General features: G+C 40.2%; 1 protein-coding gene across 9 annotated transcripts in view; it reads left to right on the top strand.

Annotated features, from left to right (window-relative positions):
* Mecom (MDS1 and EVI1 complex locus) overlaps positions 1-19,778 on the top strand; it is a 549,590-nt gene that overhangs the window by 495,497 nt on the left and 34,315 nt on the right. For 6 of the 9 annotated variants that reach the window (XM_055626062.1, XM_055626056.1, XM_055626057.1 and 3 more), the window contains 4 exons: positions 5,997-6,099; positions 10,159-10,375; positions 16,653-16,800; positions 18,013-18,169. In XM_055626062.1, the coding sequence (XP_055482037.1) occupies positions 5,997-6,099; positions 10,159-10,375; positions 16,653-16,800; positions 18,013-18,169 (625 nt within the window). The remainder of the gene's footprint in view (positions 1-5,996; positions 6,100-10,158; positions 10,376-16,652; positions 16,801-18,012; positions 18,170-19,778) is intronic. The other 3 variants (XM_055626058.1, XM_055626061.1, XM_055626066.1) reach the window with 1 other exon arrangement.

Below are 19,778 nucleotides of genomic sequence, written 5' to 3' on the forward strand. Positions count from 1 at the left end.
CTTCCTTCCTTCCTTCCTTCCTTCCTTCCTTCCTTCCTTCCTTCCTTTATGCAATTATACATTTTGGGTATTTAGATTGTCTTCTGGGCTAATACACATCAGGCAAGCTTGGGGGCACAAGTCTACATCACTTCATCCCAATCCCCTTAAATATTCTTGGCTTTTCTTTGTGGCTGTAAGGATAGATTGAGAGTCCCTTCTGTTTGGAGAAACTAAAGGGCCTTTGGCCTGGGCAAAGCTTAGTCATGATGCAGCTAACATTCTGTTGGATGAGTTTATTTCCTGGTCATCATCTCTGCCTTCTGAAGATGCTTCTCTGCCTCTCAGTAAAATTAGACTCAGAGTGTACATTAGGATCTTTTTATCCCGGGGGGTCAAAAGCTTGACATCACGGTTGCTTTCCTGAGATTGGGTTTTCCAGTTGCTCCCAGTGGATGAGGGGCCCAGGCTGTGTTTCCTGGGATGGTCACGTGTGTACATATGGGCTGTGAAATCATGCTGTCTCTGCAGCAGCAAGACTGACAGCTGTGTTCACATCAAATGTTGACTCTGTTCAGACATGTACACTGTCACTCGGCCTCCCTCCTAGTCACTTTCAAACATGCAAGTTCCATTTGGCTTTTCCTGCTTCTGCATGGTACTTTGAAGCTGTAGAAAAATAAAGCGTTTGAGCCAAGCATTGGGAGTTGGAGGAGAGAGAAATCAGCTGACAGCTTCAAAGAGAAAGGACAGCAATGGTCTGAAAAAGCTGCTTCTCCATATAGATTCTGCAGGGAGTACATTTCTCTATTATTTCAATTATTAGAACTTCCTGAATAGGTTGAAGGTCACTCATAATTCACACTTCTGTCATTTTTAGACATGCCAAGTGCTGTCTACTATGCATAAATAAAACTTCCAGTGTTTGACCAGGGAAATAAATGGAAAGCCATAACAATGAGGCCTTGTTCATTTTTTTTTAAGTAAATGGTTTGTTTTCTTTCTCGTCTTCTCCTGTTCACTGAAGTTTATCTTCTAACTCAATAGCACAAACATAGCACTTTAAAGTGATCCAAGTGTAGCAGAGTGTCACCAAAGCTGTTCTGAAATACCCTTAAATTATCTCTTCTGTAGAATAATGAACAAGAACATCAAGTTTTACCTTTTGTCAGTACAAATGGAAATGTCATTATTTTGATGGCAGATTTGGTTGGACAGAGGCCTTGACAAAGTGGAATTAGTCTGAGAGCCTTCTGTGGACTATTAACTTTTCTCAGAATGCTTTTCAGTGTCTCTAACCTCTGTAGTGTGGTCTTCTTGAATTTAAGTAACTGAAGGAAATAAGCATCCCGTGACATGTCCTTAATTAACATCAATTCAAATTTTTATCTTTATATAAGAGGTCTGTAACATAACATATAACCAAAAGTAACCTGTATCGCATACAATTAGAATTAATCTGGTCATTAAGCACTAACTTTATATTAGACACAATTAATACATAACATGAGATTGCTAATAGTTTATGTAAAATTTAAAATTCATTGAATATATGAACTTTGTTTACATGTCACATGTAAAATATGTAATATGTCTTAGTACAAAATTATTTATAGGTAACACTGAGGGATAGTGGATCTCTCAAAATCTTAGAATCAACTGAATCCTGTCCATACCACTACTATTTTTCTTTTTTTTATCCTTTGTTTTGCCTTGTATTACTAGAGTGGACTTTCTTTTTGTGTTCAGAATTGAATGTGGAGTTTGGTTAAAATGAATTCATAATAATAATTCATAATAATATCTATAGTAAGTGATGCCTGTTTACAAGTATATTTATGCTTAAGCTATAAAGGTCACTAATATCAAAAGAGAACAATTTTAGGTTTTCTGGTATTGTTTTTCAATTATGCAAATAATTAATTCTTTTTAAATACTCAGAGATTTTGCTAGTGAGCTAATTTCACAAAAGTTGGCAATAAAATGTTATGAATCGGTCTGTTAGTAAAAAACTGTTACTGTAGATGCTTATCTTTTTAAACTGAAGAACTCAGAAATCCAAGTATAACATTCATGCTTACAAAAAGAAAAATTCAGCATTTTGGAAAAAAAAACAATCTATCCAGATGCTAGAAAAATTAAATTTTTATGTTATGAAAAAGTTTAACTGTGTGGAAATTTAAGTCATGTTTGTAACATCTACTTCTGAATTTTAGTACCAGCTATCATATTTAGCATTCTAAGAGAAATCACTGAGTTTTATATATGTAATAACTCATTTGTTACAATAGAGTTCCCATGTACCTGTTTCTCACACTGTAAGAAGCCATTATTCTGCTTCTCCACTTTGTGTGGGGATTATTTTTTATTCTAAAAGAGCATTCTTTCAGAGACAGAGAGGGAAAGAGAGAAAGAGAGAGAGAGCAACACAGGAAACTGACAACTGTTGTATTGGTTGAAACTTATTTCTGAATACTTGAGACTTCTGTACTTGTATTGAATTCATCACAAAACCCAGGACATTTTAATTTTGGACTTGGTTAAGTTTTTCCACACAACTACAATGGGAAAGGAGAACTGTTAACTCTATTACGGAATCGAGCCGACTAATCAACTCCCATTTTTTTCCACAGCACAAACCCCAGAAAAGCAGTGTCTTTTCTTGTGGTGTGTAACTCAGATGACGCAGGGCTCACAGGCTTGCCATGCAGCCGGGTCTCTAGGGATGCTCTGGTCTTAAAGACAGTGTGACTATAAGCATCCACACTAGTAAGCGTCTGCATAGATCACTCCCACTGCTCTCAGTTTTTTTTATTTACCACAAGATGTTTTTATAACACGAAAGTAGAGACACAGCATTTCCTGAAAACAGAGACGCGGTATTTCCTGAAGGAGAAGGGTCACTGGGGGTTGTGTCCCATCATTTTCCCATGCAATCAGTAAATGACTCCCCACACATGTCATATGCTTACTAATAGAATTCTATTGTCGTAAGGCATGTCTGGGCTCAAGTACTCAAACTATGCTTTGATGCCATTTTAACTGGAAGAGAAACACATAGTTTGACTCCAGGACTTCCAAGATCCCAAGGAATGGCAGACAGCAAGGATCACAGGGGCAGAAACACCTTGAGAGGAGGACTGGACCCTTGAGGGTGTGGAGTGTGGGACTTCGAGGCACATTCTTATTGCTGTATGGGGAACCATGCCCAGAATTTGCCCTCGTTATGGCTGGCGCTTGCCAGTTCTTTTCAAACCCCAGTTTCACGAGCACCATAAAAACTCAGTTAAAATTGAAAAGAACACCCTGAAGTTAAAAATCCACTCTGCCTTGCCTTGCCTTTCATGGCCTGGAATGTCACCTTTTACCTCCAGTAAATAAAGCCAACGTCAACACTCTTCCATGTCTTTTATATTTTATGCACTCAATATTCTTCACATGACAATCTGGACACTTAAAGGGTAATTACAGGAGAGATCTATGTCCCAGCAAAGAGAATTGTCTTCATAATATATAGTTGCAGTGTATCCATCATTTTCTTTTGTTCCTTGGACTGTTCACATTGGATTGAGTAAATCTAAAATGGAATTAAAAGAGACATGATTAATAGAGGACTGCAAAGAAATCATGATATCATAATACTTTCTTAAAGTGGCCTGGCATGTGTGTCTGAGAAGTGTCCCCCAGCCAAGACAATTGGGCTCTTTTACCGTCTTGCTGTGCATTGTCTGTTTAACTTCACTATTTCCGAGAAGCTACTGAAAAGTCCTAATGTGTCACAATTCAAATGTTAACATGCTGCTGGAAAGGAAACCAATAAGTTAAACCTGGAAGAGATGCCAGAACAGAGGTGATTCAAACTGTTGTGAGAAGCCTATTGTTTTCTAAGGGGAAATAGAACTCAAGAAGGAAGCAGGGTACTTACCAGTATTTAACTCGAAGGTGTAAGGGAAAGACATACATGTGCAGCAATATTATTCTGATCTGGTAAATTTGTGAGCAGGATCCTTCCTGTCTGGGAACCTCTAGAGAGAGGACAGTGCGATGAGCAGGCACCGGGTGCAGAGTGACCCTGCTCTGCTTTGCATTTCCTTTGAAATAGAAATGGCAGAATAAGGTGTTGTTCTTGTGATCATCTAGATTTTGCAGTTAGACCCAGAGTCTTCCACAACACTGCTCAGCAGCACTTCCTGATTGCTATTATCTTCTATAAAGGAGCATAAGCTGGTTTAACTACTACTGAAAAATAAGCTGCATTTTAACAAGAAAGAGGCTAAGCAGAAAATATTCCTTATTGGAGTATTTTTTTTTTTTAATCTAGCACAATTCTGTGTTCTGGTCTTTTTTACAGAAAAAAAAAAAAAACAGAAACAAAGCGCGCACACACACACACACACACACACACACACACAAAAGAAAAAATAACAACTGGAGTTTAGAGCCACCTACTGGAAGAAAGAGGCACATACTTCTGTGTAAGCTCTTGAGCTTCTCAAGGGATAAACAAATGGGTAAATATAAAAATGGAGGAATATTTCCATTGATCTTATAAGACAATTCACGCAGATTTCCTCCATCTGAAATGAACAAGAAGTCCTAACTAGCAGCTATAGAGCAAGTCCAAGGCTGGTCTCAAATGAGAAAGCAGTATCTTCTAGGTTATTAGGTTATTCTTCCTGTTTCTTGGTGGCATTTGTGTTCTGTACTTTTCCCTGTATATATATATATATACAGGGAAAAGTACAGAACACAAATATATATATTGGTTGCTGTTTTACTACTGCATGTGCCCTGGTGTTCAGAATATATTTGTGGGGGGTTCAAGCTTGTTTATTTATGGAGTAGCTAGTAAAAGGATTGGCATACGGCAACAGAAAAACAGAATACAGGTTAACACGATCAAGGTGAAGATGTAAAAGTAGACATAGGGCCGGTTCACACAGATGCTGCATGGGACTACAATTTTTGTGTTTATTAGGTACACTGCATTAGGTACTGTACTAGGTTCAGTATTAGGAACTGTATTAGGTAATTTAATTATAGAATTGTTTAATAAATAACCTTAGGATAGGATAAACTGATAGCATTTTAATGTTAAAATAAAAACATATCTTCAAGATTTTTTAGTGTTTAAGTTCATCCTTTATCAGTGACAAAAACCTGGTGCCTGGACACACAGGAAGCCATAGCTTGTCTGTCACTGAGCTCCAGGGAAAAACAGGCAGCTCTTGGAAATTTCAGACTGGGGCTCTCTCCAAAGCCTCTCGTTGCTTCCCAGCCCACCAGTAGCAGATTTATTAAACCCTTCCTGTCTTCCCCACTTAGTTAGAAAGCCAGGGCATGAGCACCCAAAACATCAGAGGGATCCCAGTGTGAACACGAGGCACCGTGCCTGTGTGTTGGAGCTGCGATCCGAAGCTGGGGCACAAGGGCAGGGCCTAAAAACGGGCTTACCTTTCTCATTGGTGGGAGTGGAAAGCGGTGTTTTGAAAGGAAATGATTCTGCTCTCTAGAGACCGTGGCAGTCCCGTGTGCTGCATCTCACCAGCCACTCCCTTTGGAGCGTCTTGCATAGGAAGGGTCCCCTGGTTCTTAGCAGAAGCTCCGGGTTACTAGGCCTTTGCTGGGTAGTCAGGAGTGGTTCCTCCCTGCGAAGATGTGGCCCGTGAGGTGCTTTGAGGAATTCAGGGATGGGTTAAAAATTTCTATAGGCTACTATAGGCGACACAGCAAACTCGAATTACAAAATTTGGTTCGTATACTAGCTAGAATTTGGAGACGGTTTGTAAACTGCTTGAGAGTTTTGTTTTTTGTTTTTTTTTTGTCAACAAGGAGATTATTTTATTTCTCTTAGTTAATAAAATAGAAATTACCATTTCCTATGATAAATAAATAAGAATAAAAGAGAATGTGTTTATTAAAATATGAGAAAATGTACAGCTGTGCTGGCGTATCCTGTGCTTTGTTAACGTTTGCTCCTGTCTGTCTTTCCTGCCACCTGTGCCTGCTCTTTGAAGATTTTCTACCGAGTAGTCGCAGACATTGCGCCAGGGGAAGAGCTCCTGCTGTTCATGAAGAGTGAAGAAGATCCCCATGAGCCCATGGCGCCTGACATCCATGGTGAGAGCTCCGAGTGCGGTGCGCAGCCACCTTCTAGACGCAGCAAGTTCAAGAGGGCCCCCCCCCCCCAATACCTGTGGTTTCTTTATTTACTTCCTCGGCTCTCCGGGGTCCTAGCTCAGAATGGGTATTTTCTGGAGTTGACATGTGTCTGCCATGATGGAGAAAACACAATTAGCTGACGTCTAACCTGAAGTGCACGTAAAGAGCCTCCCGTTTAAGTCTGAATCAATTCCCTCTGTAAGAATCTTTCCGCCCTTTTAAGGAGTTTGCTTGTTTAGTGCATGAGTGTTCTGCCTGCGCGTTTCTATGTTTACAATGTACAAGCAGTGCCTACAAGGGCCAGAAGGAGGCGTGAGACCCCATCAGCTTGACTGATAGGAGGTGGTGAGCCATCATGTGGGTGATGGAAATTGAACCCAGGTCCCCTGCAAGAGCATCACGTGCTTTTAAGCACCACACATCTCTCTAGCCTTTTCCTTCCGCTTTTTGAACTTTCTTAAAATAAGTAGCTGCCTCTCTCACTTCTATTTCTATTACTGGGAAAGTGTCTTTGTGGGAGCAAAATCTTAATCAACATCAACTTGTGTGAGGGAGAAAGGAGGAGGACCTGGACAAAAAGTATAGATGAGGACATTTTTATGGTGAACGGAATTATTCCCTGTAAGAAGCCTGTTCTATATCAAAGGGCATGACCATTGATAACTAGCAGTGATGTGTATTCAGGAGAGATCCAGGGCAAACTGCTTGCATGTCATTGAGCTGAGACAATTTTTTCCCCCTCTTTCAATCCTGTCTCCTAATGTTGAACCCTGTGACAGAAGCTGCCACTATGGCTATGCCACTATGGACACCCAAACAGCGTCCCCCATTCTTGAGCTCCATTCTGTCTCTTTGTAAAGTATGCTGATGGTTTGGGCATGTCTTTGGAGTATACGCTTTTCTCTTAGAAGCCTGGCACGAAATTGCCTTTAGACAGGTAAACTTCCCCGTTAGCCTTGTAGAGTTTGAGCCTGAATTGGGAGTCTGGTCTTGCTTAAATAATACAGGTGCTAAATGATTAAAAATGTACAATCTGGGGTTCTTTGGGTGCAATGCTTCATCTGGAATTCTAGATGTTTCAGGTATTTTTTTTTTTTTTAAGTAGAAACAATTACTTTACTACTCTCAAAAAATGCCCAAGTAGAAGATTATTCTATTGTTAAGACTGACATGCATTAAAGAATCGTTGTTTAAAGCATACTGGGGCTAGAGAGATCACTTGCCTTACCAGCCTGAAGACCTGAGTTTAATCTGCAGAACGCATCTAACAAAATCCAGGAGTGGTAGCATATAGTCTCCATGCTTATGAGGCAGAGATAGGCGAGGCTTTGAGACTCTGGCTGGTCTGCTCATCCAACTTCGTGAGTTCCAACCCGGTGAGAGACCCTGTTTCAAAAACATAAAATAAAAGTGCATGGTACCTGAGGAATGACACCTGAAGGTATCCTCTCACTCGCACATATATGCACACATCTACACACACACTTTTACACACAAACACACAGGAACAGATGTATACACACATATGCACAAAACATCCTTGAGCCATGAGCTGCTTGTTGTTTCAGTGTATCATATCTGTTTCCAAACATATAACCATGTACTGATATATAAGTCTCAGAATGTTTAAGTGGTTACTTGGATTTTATACTTCTAGACAAAAATAAATTTAAAGCATATGGGTTCTTCATGCTGGATATAACATATCTTACACATATATTTTTATTTAATCTTTTACATGTATATTAAAACCCTTGAGTGAGGAATTTTATTGATTTCACAGATGGAGAAAGTGAGATAAAGGCGAAGTAAGTTATCTAGGAAGACCACATGGCTAGCAGGTAGAGTCGGCCTCTAGCATAGTGCCATCCCTGTTTAATATTAGGCTCTTTTTTTGCATTTTGCTGCCCGGGAGTTCTGTTTCTTTGTGGGTTCCTGGTTGGGATTGGAAGCACAGATGTTGAATAGACAGTGTTACAAACCTTAGGAACAAATTTCTTTGGTTGCTGTTGTTGAGACCTCTGTCTCCCAGGCAGAGGTGATTGATTGTAGAGCACACCTACCCTTGTAACTTTCTGCTTACAATCAGACCTGAGTCAGGTTGTGCCTGAGTCCTTTGCCATTGTCCCTCTGTTGCTGATGTGTTTTAAGCTAAACCCGTGACTTCAGTGGGTTACAGTAGCAGGCTCTTGTTTGGTCTCTCTGTTAAACTTGTCCCACTGCAGATGGGGGGAATTTTTCCAAAAAACAAACCTAAATATATCCCTGCTTCCAACTTGTAGTCATAGCCTGCTTCCTTCTTAGCACGCACATTAATACCCTTCTGTAACTTCACTCTCCTTTCTCCCATGTATGCCTTACTTACCTGGCACACTTCACTGCAGCCTCAGCCTTCCGTGAGTTACGTGTGCGAATACCTCCATCCTGGGTGCACACTATCTCCATGTCACCTGGCTGATTTTCACCCATTCTAAAGCTCCTTTTTGAACCATTCTCTCCAATTTAGCTGAGTCAGGCAGTTGCCCTAGGCTCCTGCGTATTTGTTTGTCACTGCATTGTATTCAGTCATGTCCAGCTGAGTTTCTTGCACATGCATTCTCTAGCAAAGTGTATGGCAATTTGGTAAGTGATTACAATGTTTCCCCCAAACACTTAGTCAATTAGTAACTGAAGAATAACGTCTTCCTTGGTTATAAGTCTACAAAACAGGGTATGTGTCATGGTGTTTCTATGGATGTCTTTCAACATTCTGAGCCATACACAATACCTCTGGGCTCATACCTGTGACCTCCAGTGAGTGTGGACTTTTGGGTGGACTCTCGGCTATTGAGTAGAAAGAGCAGGAACGGTGCTCTTTGTACCCGACTTTGTAAATCACATTGTCTGTATTTCTCACTATGGCTGCCTATTTATTCAACCTATTTCAAGTGTCAATTTATGTTTGCTATTTAACAAAGCCGTGTCAGTTATCACTGGGCCCAGAGAAACATAAATTTGCCTCAGAGGGAGCTAGAAACATCTTGTGCTCCATCCTAGGTAATGGCGCTTTACTAACAATGGCATACTGGTAGCTCACCCGGAGCCTCTGTGTATGCTGTGTCTTTCAAGCACCATGTCATTGGCTGAGGACAAAGTAGAAGTGAGTTTAAATTCTGACACAGTTGCTTGTCTTTCTGCTCTATAACTGACTGATCAGTTTCTCAAAGCCTTAATGCTATCACTGAAAATCTGGGTAAAAATCAGATCTATGTTTTCTCATACCTAAGTTTTGAGGAATATGGTGAACTCCTTTACTGGCTTGCGAGTTGAGATTATGGTCAGTAAGTGGTAATTGTTATTTCCAGTATCCCTAAAGCCTACAAAGATTTAGGCATTAAATTTTATTTGAAAAGGAGATTACATGGTTGCCATAGCAAATGCATTATTTTTCCAGATTTTTTATGGGGTTCTTTCCTATGCTATTTTTAATTTCCACATTAAACCTGACTTGGAGAATGTTAGTCAAAATGTTCAGGTTTGGGAAATGGCGAAGTGAGTAAAGGGCTTGGTGCCCGTGCCTGAGGCCTTGAGTCAGGATCCCCAGCATCCATGTCAAAGGCAAACATGGCTGTACAATCTGTAATCCCATCGGAAGGCGAGGAAGAGCTGGATGTATCCCTGGGGCTTACAGAACAGCCAGCTCATCAAAAATGGCGACTCCAGGTCCAGTGAGGGATCCTGTTTCAAACTAAATAAATAAATAAATGAATGAATAAATACATACAGTGGGGAGCAGTAGGAGAAGACACACCACAGCAACCTCCAAATGTACATACATGTCTGGGTGAGTCCACTCACATCCAGAGGTCTCTCTGTTTCTGTCTCTGTCTGTCTGTCTCTCTCTCTGATACCCCCCCCCCCGCCCCCAAAGCAAAGTATGGACTATGTTTTGTGAAAGTCGATCCGGCAGCGGCGTATGGTGCTGGCTGGTTCCGGACCCTGCGGTGCTGGCTAATGATACTTGCTCTGCCTCCGCAGAAGAACGGCAGCACCGCTGTGAGGACTGTGACCAGCTCTTCGAATCCAAGGCCGAGCTAGCAGATCACCAGCAGCTCCCATGCAGCACACCCCACCCAGCGTTCTCCATGGCAGAAGAGGACTTGCAACCAAGCCTTGAGAGCGAGAGCGGTCTCCGAGAGATCCATGGCAACCAGGACTGTAAGGAATGTGACCGAGTTTTCCCCGATCTGCAAAGGTTAGCGAAGGTGCTGAATGGGGGTGTTTTGCTCAGCAGCGAAATGTTATGCTGGAGTTCGGCAAGTTTGCTCTGGGGAAGACTGGAGTTTAAAAAACAAAACCAAACCCAAAACCAACCCACCAAACAGCCAAACAACCAAACAGCCAACCAACCAACCAACCAACCAAACAAACAAACACCCTTTCCAGATGTGCTGGTGGCATGTTCAAGAATCATTTCCTTAAAAATTCTTGTCCATAAAACAGTTACAGTGAAGTTAGGCGTGTCAATCAGAAATTTTTCACTTCTTCCTTCCCTTCCCTTCCTTTGGCTTCACTCCCCATCCCTTCTCTTCCCTTCCCTTCCCTTTTGTTCCCACCCCTCTCCTCCTCCCTCCTCCCCTCTTCCTTACCTTCCCTCTTCTCCACACCTCTCCCTTCTCCTCCTTAATTTCTTCCTAAACCTAGGGATCAAACCAGAGCCATGCCTGTGTTAGACAAGTGCTCTATCACTGAATTGTATCCATAGGTTATAGATATTATAATTTAAGTAGGATTGTTGTGAACTGGTCTTAACTTTAGAGGGAATGATGATTTTAAGAAAAAAAATATAGGGTGAGGGGAAAAATAGGTAGTGATATGCCAAGAATAACAAGGGTATCTCTAAATCATTTAAATGACTAAAAATCTAGATCTCAGGCTCACTTTCAAAGATAACTTTTGATAGATCCATGTAGCTCATGAATTTAATACAATACTCATCATATTGCACATCCACAAAAGAACAAGAATATGTTCAGTTTCCTGGTGTAGCGTTTTCTAAAGGGAAGAATAGTAATCTAAGTGAAGCAATTTTTTAATGTTTACTTTTAATAAATGAAAATCAGATCTCAGTAGTATCTTTGCTGTCCATAGCCCTTTGATTCAAGCCCTTTAATTCAAGAATTTTTTTTAAATTGAACTGATGGAAACACCAACACTGGACCCTCCCCTTTGAAAACTATTGATAACAATTCTATAAAATGCAATTTTACGTTCAGAGATTCTCCTAGGTTTTCTTTTTGTTTGTTTCTACCTACTGGCTTTTGCTTTTGGTTCATGATGAAATTTAATGATTGCATTCATTCCTTTGATTTTCAATCTGGAGATGATCTTTGGAACACATAATTACACTTCCAAGTGAACACTTCATATTATGTTTCCATGGGAATGCTGGTGTATCAAATGGCCTTGTTCAAGAGTATGAATAGCTGGGTGGGTTCTAGATACAGCACCACCCCACCCACCTCATTTTTTTTCCTTTCCTTTCCTTTCCTTTCCTTTCCTTTCCTTTCCTTTCCTTTCCTTTCCTTTCCTTTCCTTTCCTTTCCTTTCCTTTCCTTTCCTTTCCTTTCCTTTTCCTTCGCTTCCTTTCGCTTCCCTTCCCTTCCCTTTCCTCCATGACCCCTCCCCTCCTCACTCCTCACATCCCTTTTTTTTCCCTTCCCTTTCCTTTTTCCTTTCCCTCTTTCCTTTTCTTCCTGGCTGCTTTTCCTCTTTCTCTTTACCTTCTCTTACTGCTCTGCATTCTTTCTCTTCTCTTGGTTCAGTCTGTGTAAGGAAAGGATTTCATACAAACGTCATTTTGTTTAAGGCATGAATGACTAACAGACATTGAAGTATAATCACCTTCTTGATAAAGCTGAGTCAAACAGATGCATCTCTAGCTCTGAAAATTCAAGCCCAAGTTAGTTAGTTACCAATGAAAACAGAGGGTTTCCCTAGCACCCTTCATACTCATCTCTGTAAATATAAATCTGCAAAGTGCAAAAATCAATGAATTACCTATATATGTTTAGTAAAATATAAATTTATAATAAAATTATATGATGTCCTTTAAATATAATCAAGCCCCAATAATATATATACATATATACATATTTGAAGCAGAAGATGCCAGTGAGAAGAGAAAAATTCATAGAAAGAAATGTTATCTCTGGTGCCAGAAATGAAGTTTTTCATTTTTATTTTTTAAAAAGAAAACTGATAGGGAGGTCCTTCTCCCCTTCCATCTGACCCTAGTTTATCAGGTCTTGTCAGGACTGGCTGCAATATCCTCCTCTGTGGCCTGGCAAGGCTGCTCTTCCCTGGGGGTTGGGGGAGGCCAAATAGCCCGCCACTGAGTTCATGTCAGAGACAGTCCCTGTTCCCCTTACTAGGGAAACCCACTTTAGAGAGGGGCAGGGAGGAGATGAGGGAGGGAAGGTGGGATTGGGAGGGAATGAGGGAGGGGTTTCAGCTGGAATACAAAGTAAATAACCTGTAATTAATATAAAAAAATTAAAATTAAAAAAATGTAAAAAATTAAAATAAAAAGAACAATGGAAAATATTACTGTGCAAAAAAATATGGAATTCTCACTTCCTTTGGGAAGTGGACAGCAACTGTTCTTAGGAAGAAGCTTCTAGATTCATTCAACCAAGGCCTGAGCCCCAGGCAGCTCTACTTCATGCTGAAGGCAACTATCATTCAGTCATTGGGTGGACTACAGTATGGAACCCTTCAAGGTTAGCTTCTGGAAGCCCAGTCAGATGCACAGAGCATATTATGATGCAGCTGGGTGCCATTCCACCAAGTGTTGTGGGTGGTTATGATTTATATACTATAGCCTTACCCCAAATTCACATTTTCTGGGCATTTCCCTGTTCTTGGAATGCTACCATTGTTGCTGATCTTGTCAGCAGAAGAGAGTTCCTTCTTTAATGTGATGTAATCTCCTTTCTGCATTCCCATCCAAAATCTCTAAAATTCTTTTATTGAATTATGTGTGTGTGTGTGTGTGCGTGTGTGTGTTTGTCTTTGTGTACAACTTGCAGCAGTTGGTTTTCTCTTTTAGCTATGTGGATTTCTGGGACAGGACTTAGGTTGCTACTCTTAACACCTCTACCCACTGAGACATCTTTTTGTCCCTAAAATCTTTTTTTTTCCCCTAAAATCTTTAAAACTAACAGAGAGGTGGAGGCTGCTGACCAAAGTTCCACAAACTCTCTTTAAGTTATATGAAAACTCCTGAAGCCTGATGTCTGGCTGGTGTGCTTCTATGTTTGCAGAAACAATGTACTTTTGCTTTTGAGAACTTGTTTCCCTTCCTCTTTTTATGTGTGAGTGTGAGGGCTATGAGGGTGTATGTGTGAGTGTGTGTGTGTGTGTGTGTGTGTGTGCATGTGCACATGTATGAGTAGCTGTGTGTGCACAAATAGGCATATGAATAAGGAAGACAAAGGAAAACCTTGGCTATCATTCCTTGGAGGCTGTCCTTTTTTTTTTTTTTTTTTTTTCTGAGACAGGGTTTCTCTTTGAGCTGAAGCTTACTGAGTAGGCTAGACTGGCTGGGGTCAATGAGCCCACTCCAGATACCTTCTTCTGCCTTCTCTCCTTGGATTTCGAGTGTGTGCCACCAAGTCAGCATTTTTATGTGGGTGCTAGAAACTGCATTGGTCCATCCAGACACCTTTTTTTTTTTTTTATCAGTGGTTGATAGTGATAAGACCATGGAACAATATGGGCCTTATGCTAAACAGGAGAAGGAAAGAAGGAAAAGTTCCCTTGCTTTATCCTCCCCTCCTGAGTGCTGTGCACTCACGACATTCTCTTGGAACTAGACCACACCCTTGTAATTAGCAGAAAGAATAAGACTCAGAGCGCATACCCGTCTTCTGCCACTGGGATTCAGGGGTTGGGATTTTACACGAATGTACTGAAATAGGTATGAGAAATGGGTTTTCTTCCTTAGCTGCTGGTGATAGTGAAGGATGCCCCGACTCAGCTCATGTTCATTGCAGTTACTGAAATCCCTCCTAGCTTCTTCATTACAATTTCAACTTCTTTAACAAGCAGAAGATTCTGTATCATAGATTAAGATAGGGTCTTTCTTTCAACCCCACACCCCTGTTCTGTCCAGGTACTTTGTGTTTAGGAAGGTATCACCACTTGTGGCCAAACAGCAGCATTTGCAACTCACAGGGCCTCCAAATAGGTTGAGATGCCAATATGAATAGGAAGGAAACTATGGAGAAAATTAAATGTGGAAAGGTATTTTTAATTTACCAAGATAGGAGAGTGAATGCTTAATTTACCTACCAGTCCCACTCATAACTACTGAGAAATGTTAGTCTTAGTGCTGCTCTTAATTGATATTCAAGTGCACAGTATTGATCTCACATACAAAGGAGACATAGAAAATTAAACGTTCATGCTTGGCAGTTTTAATATGGCTTTTAATTGTGGAATGCTTCAAATAGGTACAAATCAGAGAGGATGGTGAGCTTAAAAACACGACTGTGTTCATCTTCTGTGATTACCACAAAAGGCCAGTTTTGTCTTAGTTCTATGTATTTTAGAGCACTTGAAACAAATCCTGGACATTATGTTGTATATGTTTTTTGTTTATTTTTACTGTTTTTATATAACTCAGGATGTGCCTGTAGAATGTTAAGACTTTTAAAACATTGTTTCAATAGAACTCTTGAAAAATAATGTCTGGCATTATTAGGTCAGAGTCTAAAATCTAATAATTAGAGATAAACAGAAGATCCCCGTATAACAATTGATTAAGAGAATTATGTTTACTTTAATCTAGTATTTCTCTTGTCAAATTCTTCCTCTATGTCTCTCTTCAGTTATTTTCTCAGCACATTTTTTTTTTCATTTCAAATTCTGCTGTTTATATGTTGGTGGGCTCTAACATCTTTCTTCTTTCCTCCTATTTACCATAAAGTCATTATTACTTCCTAAGCCTTAACTAGACTTTAGGTTCAATAATTTAATAGCATGGATATTATCACTTATTTACAGCAGGAAGTATGCAATAAACAGGAAGTATGCAATAGATTACCCGGATTTGTTAATTCATTTAGGGAAAATGGAGAATTCTAGCTTTATTATTCTTTCATCATTTATTATAATAATCAATTAATTTTATGTAGAAAACTTCTCCTTATTGTCTATTTTTGTCATCCTAAAATAGTGTTCACATCATAGGGTAAGTTTGACATGCTTATGCATTTTCCCCTTTATCTTCTGGTTTCACAATAAACATCCATAGGGGTGACCAGCACGGTTCTATTTGTGCATATGTAATATTATTTTTGTTAAACGACTCACTGTTATTGGTCCTTAACTTGTACTACCTTTGAACAATGAGCATCTTTTCAAATCGATATCATAATTTCTTTGGAGATTTTCTTTCACTTTCTTGCTCTCTGCAATAAAAAAGTTCAGAACCTAGCTTGTATGCTTTATCAGATTGGGAATAGACAGAGGCTCTCAGGAACTCCGGCTACTGTACATGAGTGGACCCTATTAGTGTACTAAGGACAAAAATGTTGCAAGTGTCTTCCAATGTCAGCAGTAGCTCATTATCTGTATTTTCTTTTCATTGTATTGGTGCAGGTTAATGTACCGACTTAGAAAAGGAAGCCAAATTATCAAAAAAAACCCAAAACGTTTTAACCTTTAAAGTATAGATAAACTATCTTGTGAGGACCTTCTAATCACGTTATTCTCCCATTGGTAGTCTTAATTGTATTTAACTTAAATTCTGTATGTTTTAGCTCATGAGCTATCTAGCTGTCATCTGTCTGTCTATCTATCTATCCGTCTGTCAATCAATCTATCATCTATCTATGTCTCTCTATCATTTATCTTCTACCTATCTTCTTTTTTTCCATCATCATTGTCATTGCACTTACAGCCATCATTGTCATTGTCATCATCATCTATTATCTATAGACATGTATCCTCATGTATCTATCCATATATCTACCCATCTATATCAGGGCCACAATAGGACATTATTTTCAGTTCTCTTTCCTACATGACTAGGAATACAAATACTTTTGTATCTAGAGGTTACGTATGCTAGGTAGAATAGCTACCTTATGTCCTTAGCACTTTATTAACATTTTATATTTGAAGGAAGTAAATAGCAGCAATCAATGTTGCTCTTAAGATTATGTCACAAATCTATAATAGATATATAACTATCATAGTCCTAAATTTCCAGATAATCCTTGCTAGCTGTGTCAGATTTATTCCAAACGGGAATGAATCTCTGTACTGGTGGGAAACATAATCTAGGAAACATAACATGTAATTCTATCCATCAAAAGACCATTTTTTTTCTCTTTTTTTTCTCACTTCAGCTTTTTTTTCTCTCAATTCTTTCCTTGCCAGTTGGGTTAGCAATAACACAGAATTCTGTTTATGAATGTATTCTTTGTCACCCTGTCTTATTAAATCAATTGTTTTCTTAACAGCTTGGAGAAGCACATGTTGTCACATACTGAGGAGAGGGAATACAAGTGTGATCAGTGTCCCAAGGCATTTAACTGGAAGTCCAATTTAATTCGCCACCAGATGTCACATGACAGTGGAAAGCACTATGAATGTGAAAACTGTGCCAAGGTACAGTGACTTTGTAGGCTACTCACCTCTCTCTATCCTCCTCTCTATTAATCCACCACTTGTTACACTATATAAAAACAGGCCTTGAGAGGGGAGCTATAAATACCTTCAGAAAAGTAGAGCAACTGTTGTGTGCGGGAAGGCATTAGCAGAGTGTGTAGAAACCCTTAGTGGGTATTCTCTTATTTCTATAAGGGAGGAAGTGAGGCTTAATGGCGAGTCACAGAACTAGGTGTCAGACAGCCTTGGTAAATTCCCGGTTCCGCTACGGACTTACCAGCGTGGTGTTGTTTTATAGCCTCATGGGGAATAAAGATTGTATCCAATGCGCATTACTTATTTCTTTTAATAGCAATTTGTGAGGAAAGTCGCATAAAGCTTCTGAATGCTTATTCAGAAAGAATGGGAGACTCCAACCTTTTCAGATTTTCCATCTAATCCTACTTGTAAATCATAACTTGGTACTCATTGAACAGCTCATCTGTCTCAGTGGCCAGTGCTGAACAGCACTCAGGTGAAATGCCAGCACTCTATTTGAGACACAAAGTGATCTACAGCAATGGTCATTCGCAACTTGCATGTTTTGGGTTTTTGCAAGGAACACAAAGATGTTCCGGAATGGTTGCTTTCGATTTCCACAGCTTTTCTCATGGCAGTGGGAACTGGGGTATTTGAAAGAGTCTTCGAGGATATTTTTATCCCTAGATGTGTTACTGGGTTTCTCATGTTTTTATTTAGTGAAATGTCCAGAGGAAAAACTTCAGGCTGCTGGAAACACACAGAAGAAATACTGTGTTTGAGTTTAACCTCTTAGGAAATTATTTAAATTGATTTGAGGTACTTTCATCAAAATCTGTCCCATCCTGTGTATAATGTGTCTTTATTTTAAAGGGCAGTTTTAATGATGGCTAGGACAGAATTTGGTCTCTGGCCCTTGTTACTACAGAGACCTTGGCTATGGCTCGATAAGACATTCATTGCGTAGTCCAATAACTGACACAAACGGACACCCTGCAATAAATGCAAAGAATTGAATCATTTCTGATCTCTTCATTAAAGGAGTTTCTTGCACGTTGGAAACACAACTTTCGTTTGGTCTTTGATAAAAACTAATAAAAACAAGACAAAGAAAAATCCTCCTTGGGCCATCGCTGGTCTTCTTTCTTGTATCTATGAGTGAAGTTTCTGGATTAATCAGTACTCATTTCCTAGCAGGTTTTCACGGACCCTAGCAACCTTCAGCGACACATTCGGTCTCAGCATGTCGGTGCCCGGGCACATGCTTGCCCGGAGTGTGGTAAAACATTTGCCACTTCGTCGGGCCTCAAACAGCACAAGCATATCCACAGCAGTGTGAAGCCCTTTATCTGTAAGTTTTTAAACATCCCAGCCTCCTTCCTGCATCTATCTCTCCTTCCAAAGGCTCTGTGCTCAGGAGCGTGGCCACACATGGCCATTGTGGGTGGGAGGAGGTTGCTCCCTTAGTTTTTCTATGCGCTAAAATAGAAGGGTTGTTTTATATTATAAGGGAAGTATTTTATAAGCTGATCCATGGCATTTTGTCTATAATCCTTGAGGCATTTTCCTCTTAGATGAAATCAGTATCAGGTAAAGAATAGAAAAGTTGTTAAATAATGAGAGGGAAGCCTCCCTAGGTTGTAGGGGCTAATCAAGACAACTAGAATCGTCTCACACTGTTAATGTCCATGGTGGCTTTGTAAAACAGCCAATAACAGATACCACTGAACAAGATGAAGTGATTAAAAACTTGTTCTGAATCACAAGTTGCTTGGGCAGCCCCACCGGGCAAGAAGGCTGATGTTGCTGTGTGTGGACCACAGTGTATGGGTGGGTGGGGGGGGAGGATGCTGGAGCATGTGTGTGAAGAAGGGGAAAATGCTACTGTCTGCACAGTAGACAGTGAGAGGGTGAAATGTTGCAGTGTACACGTGGAGCGGGTAAAATGTTACAGCGTGTGTGTGGAGCCAGTGAAATGCTACTGTGGATGTGTAGAGGGGTAAGACATTCTTTATTCCTGCTCTGCCTGCTGTTTACATTGCAGACTGGTAGTTCTGGGCCACTTGCAAAAGGAGAGTATTTTCCCTTTGATGCTGGTCAGGCCCCTTCTCCCCCACCCCCTACACTCAAGCAAATTTATAAGCTGTATGCTTTCAGGGACATCCCCTTTGCCCACCTACTTGGCACACTCGTGGACTGAGCACTTTAGTAGCACACTTCAAGGAAAGGAAAACTCAGCTCGTTTTCTGTTGCTCATCAGTGCAGGTCTGTTTCTGGACAATAATTCAGAAGATAAACCACTTGTTCTTAGTTCATCTAGGCAACAGCTCTGTAGCCCTTTGTTTCTTTGCTCCGTGGGGTGTGGAAATACAGAGACAAAGTGAGCTGTGCTACCAAATTTTTAACTGGTTTTGGATCCAGACATGGGTGGGATGGTTTGATTCACTACAAGCACCTGGCAATATCTCCTAGTTTCTGCTTTGGGAACCCCATGAAAACCAGTCCCTTCCTGTCCTGTGCTTCCCCCCCCATCTTGCTTTGGTTTGTTTGTTTGTTTATTTATTTATTTATTTATTTTGACAAGCACTGATGGTTTGCAGTAGGTATCCGAAGCATTGCTACAGGGCCTGTTGGCAAATCACCTAATTTTCAGTGCCAATGTGGAGTTGCCAGAGACTGTCTTGTTCTCTGCCTTGACACAGCCTTCTTTTGTGCTTCCAAGTGCCAAAAGTACTTTTCTTTCCTTCTCCAGTATACGAGAGAGTCTGTTTTGCTTAGATGTTCTGTTCCCTGGGTAGAGTGAAGACAACCAGCAGATAAACAAAGGGTGGCCTGATCTTCCTGGGGAGACTCTGTTGAAACCATGGGAAATTAAGTATACAATAGGAATTTTAGATTTCTTGTCTGCAAAAGGAAAGAAAGAAAGAAAGAAAGAAAGAAAGAAAGAAAGAAAGAAAGAA

The sequence above is a fragment of the Psammomys obesus genome, unplaced genomic scaffold (assembly GCF_907164565.1).
Source record: "Psammomys obesus unplaced genomic scaffold, mPsaObe1.curated_primary_1811, whole genome shotgun sequence".
In the NCBI taxonomy this organism is placed as follows: Eukaryota; Metazoa; Chordata; class Mammalia; order Rodentia; family Muridae; genus Psammomys; species Psammomys obesus.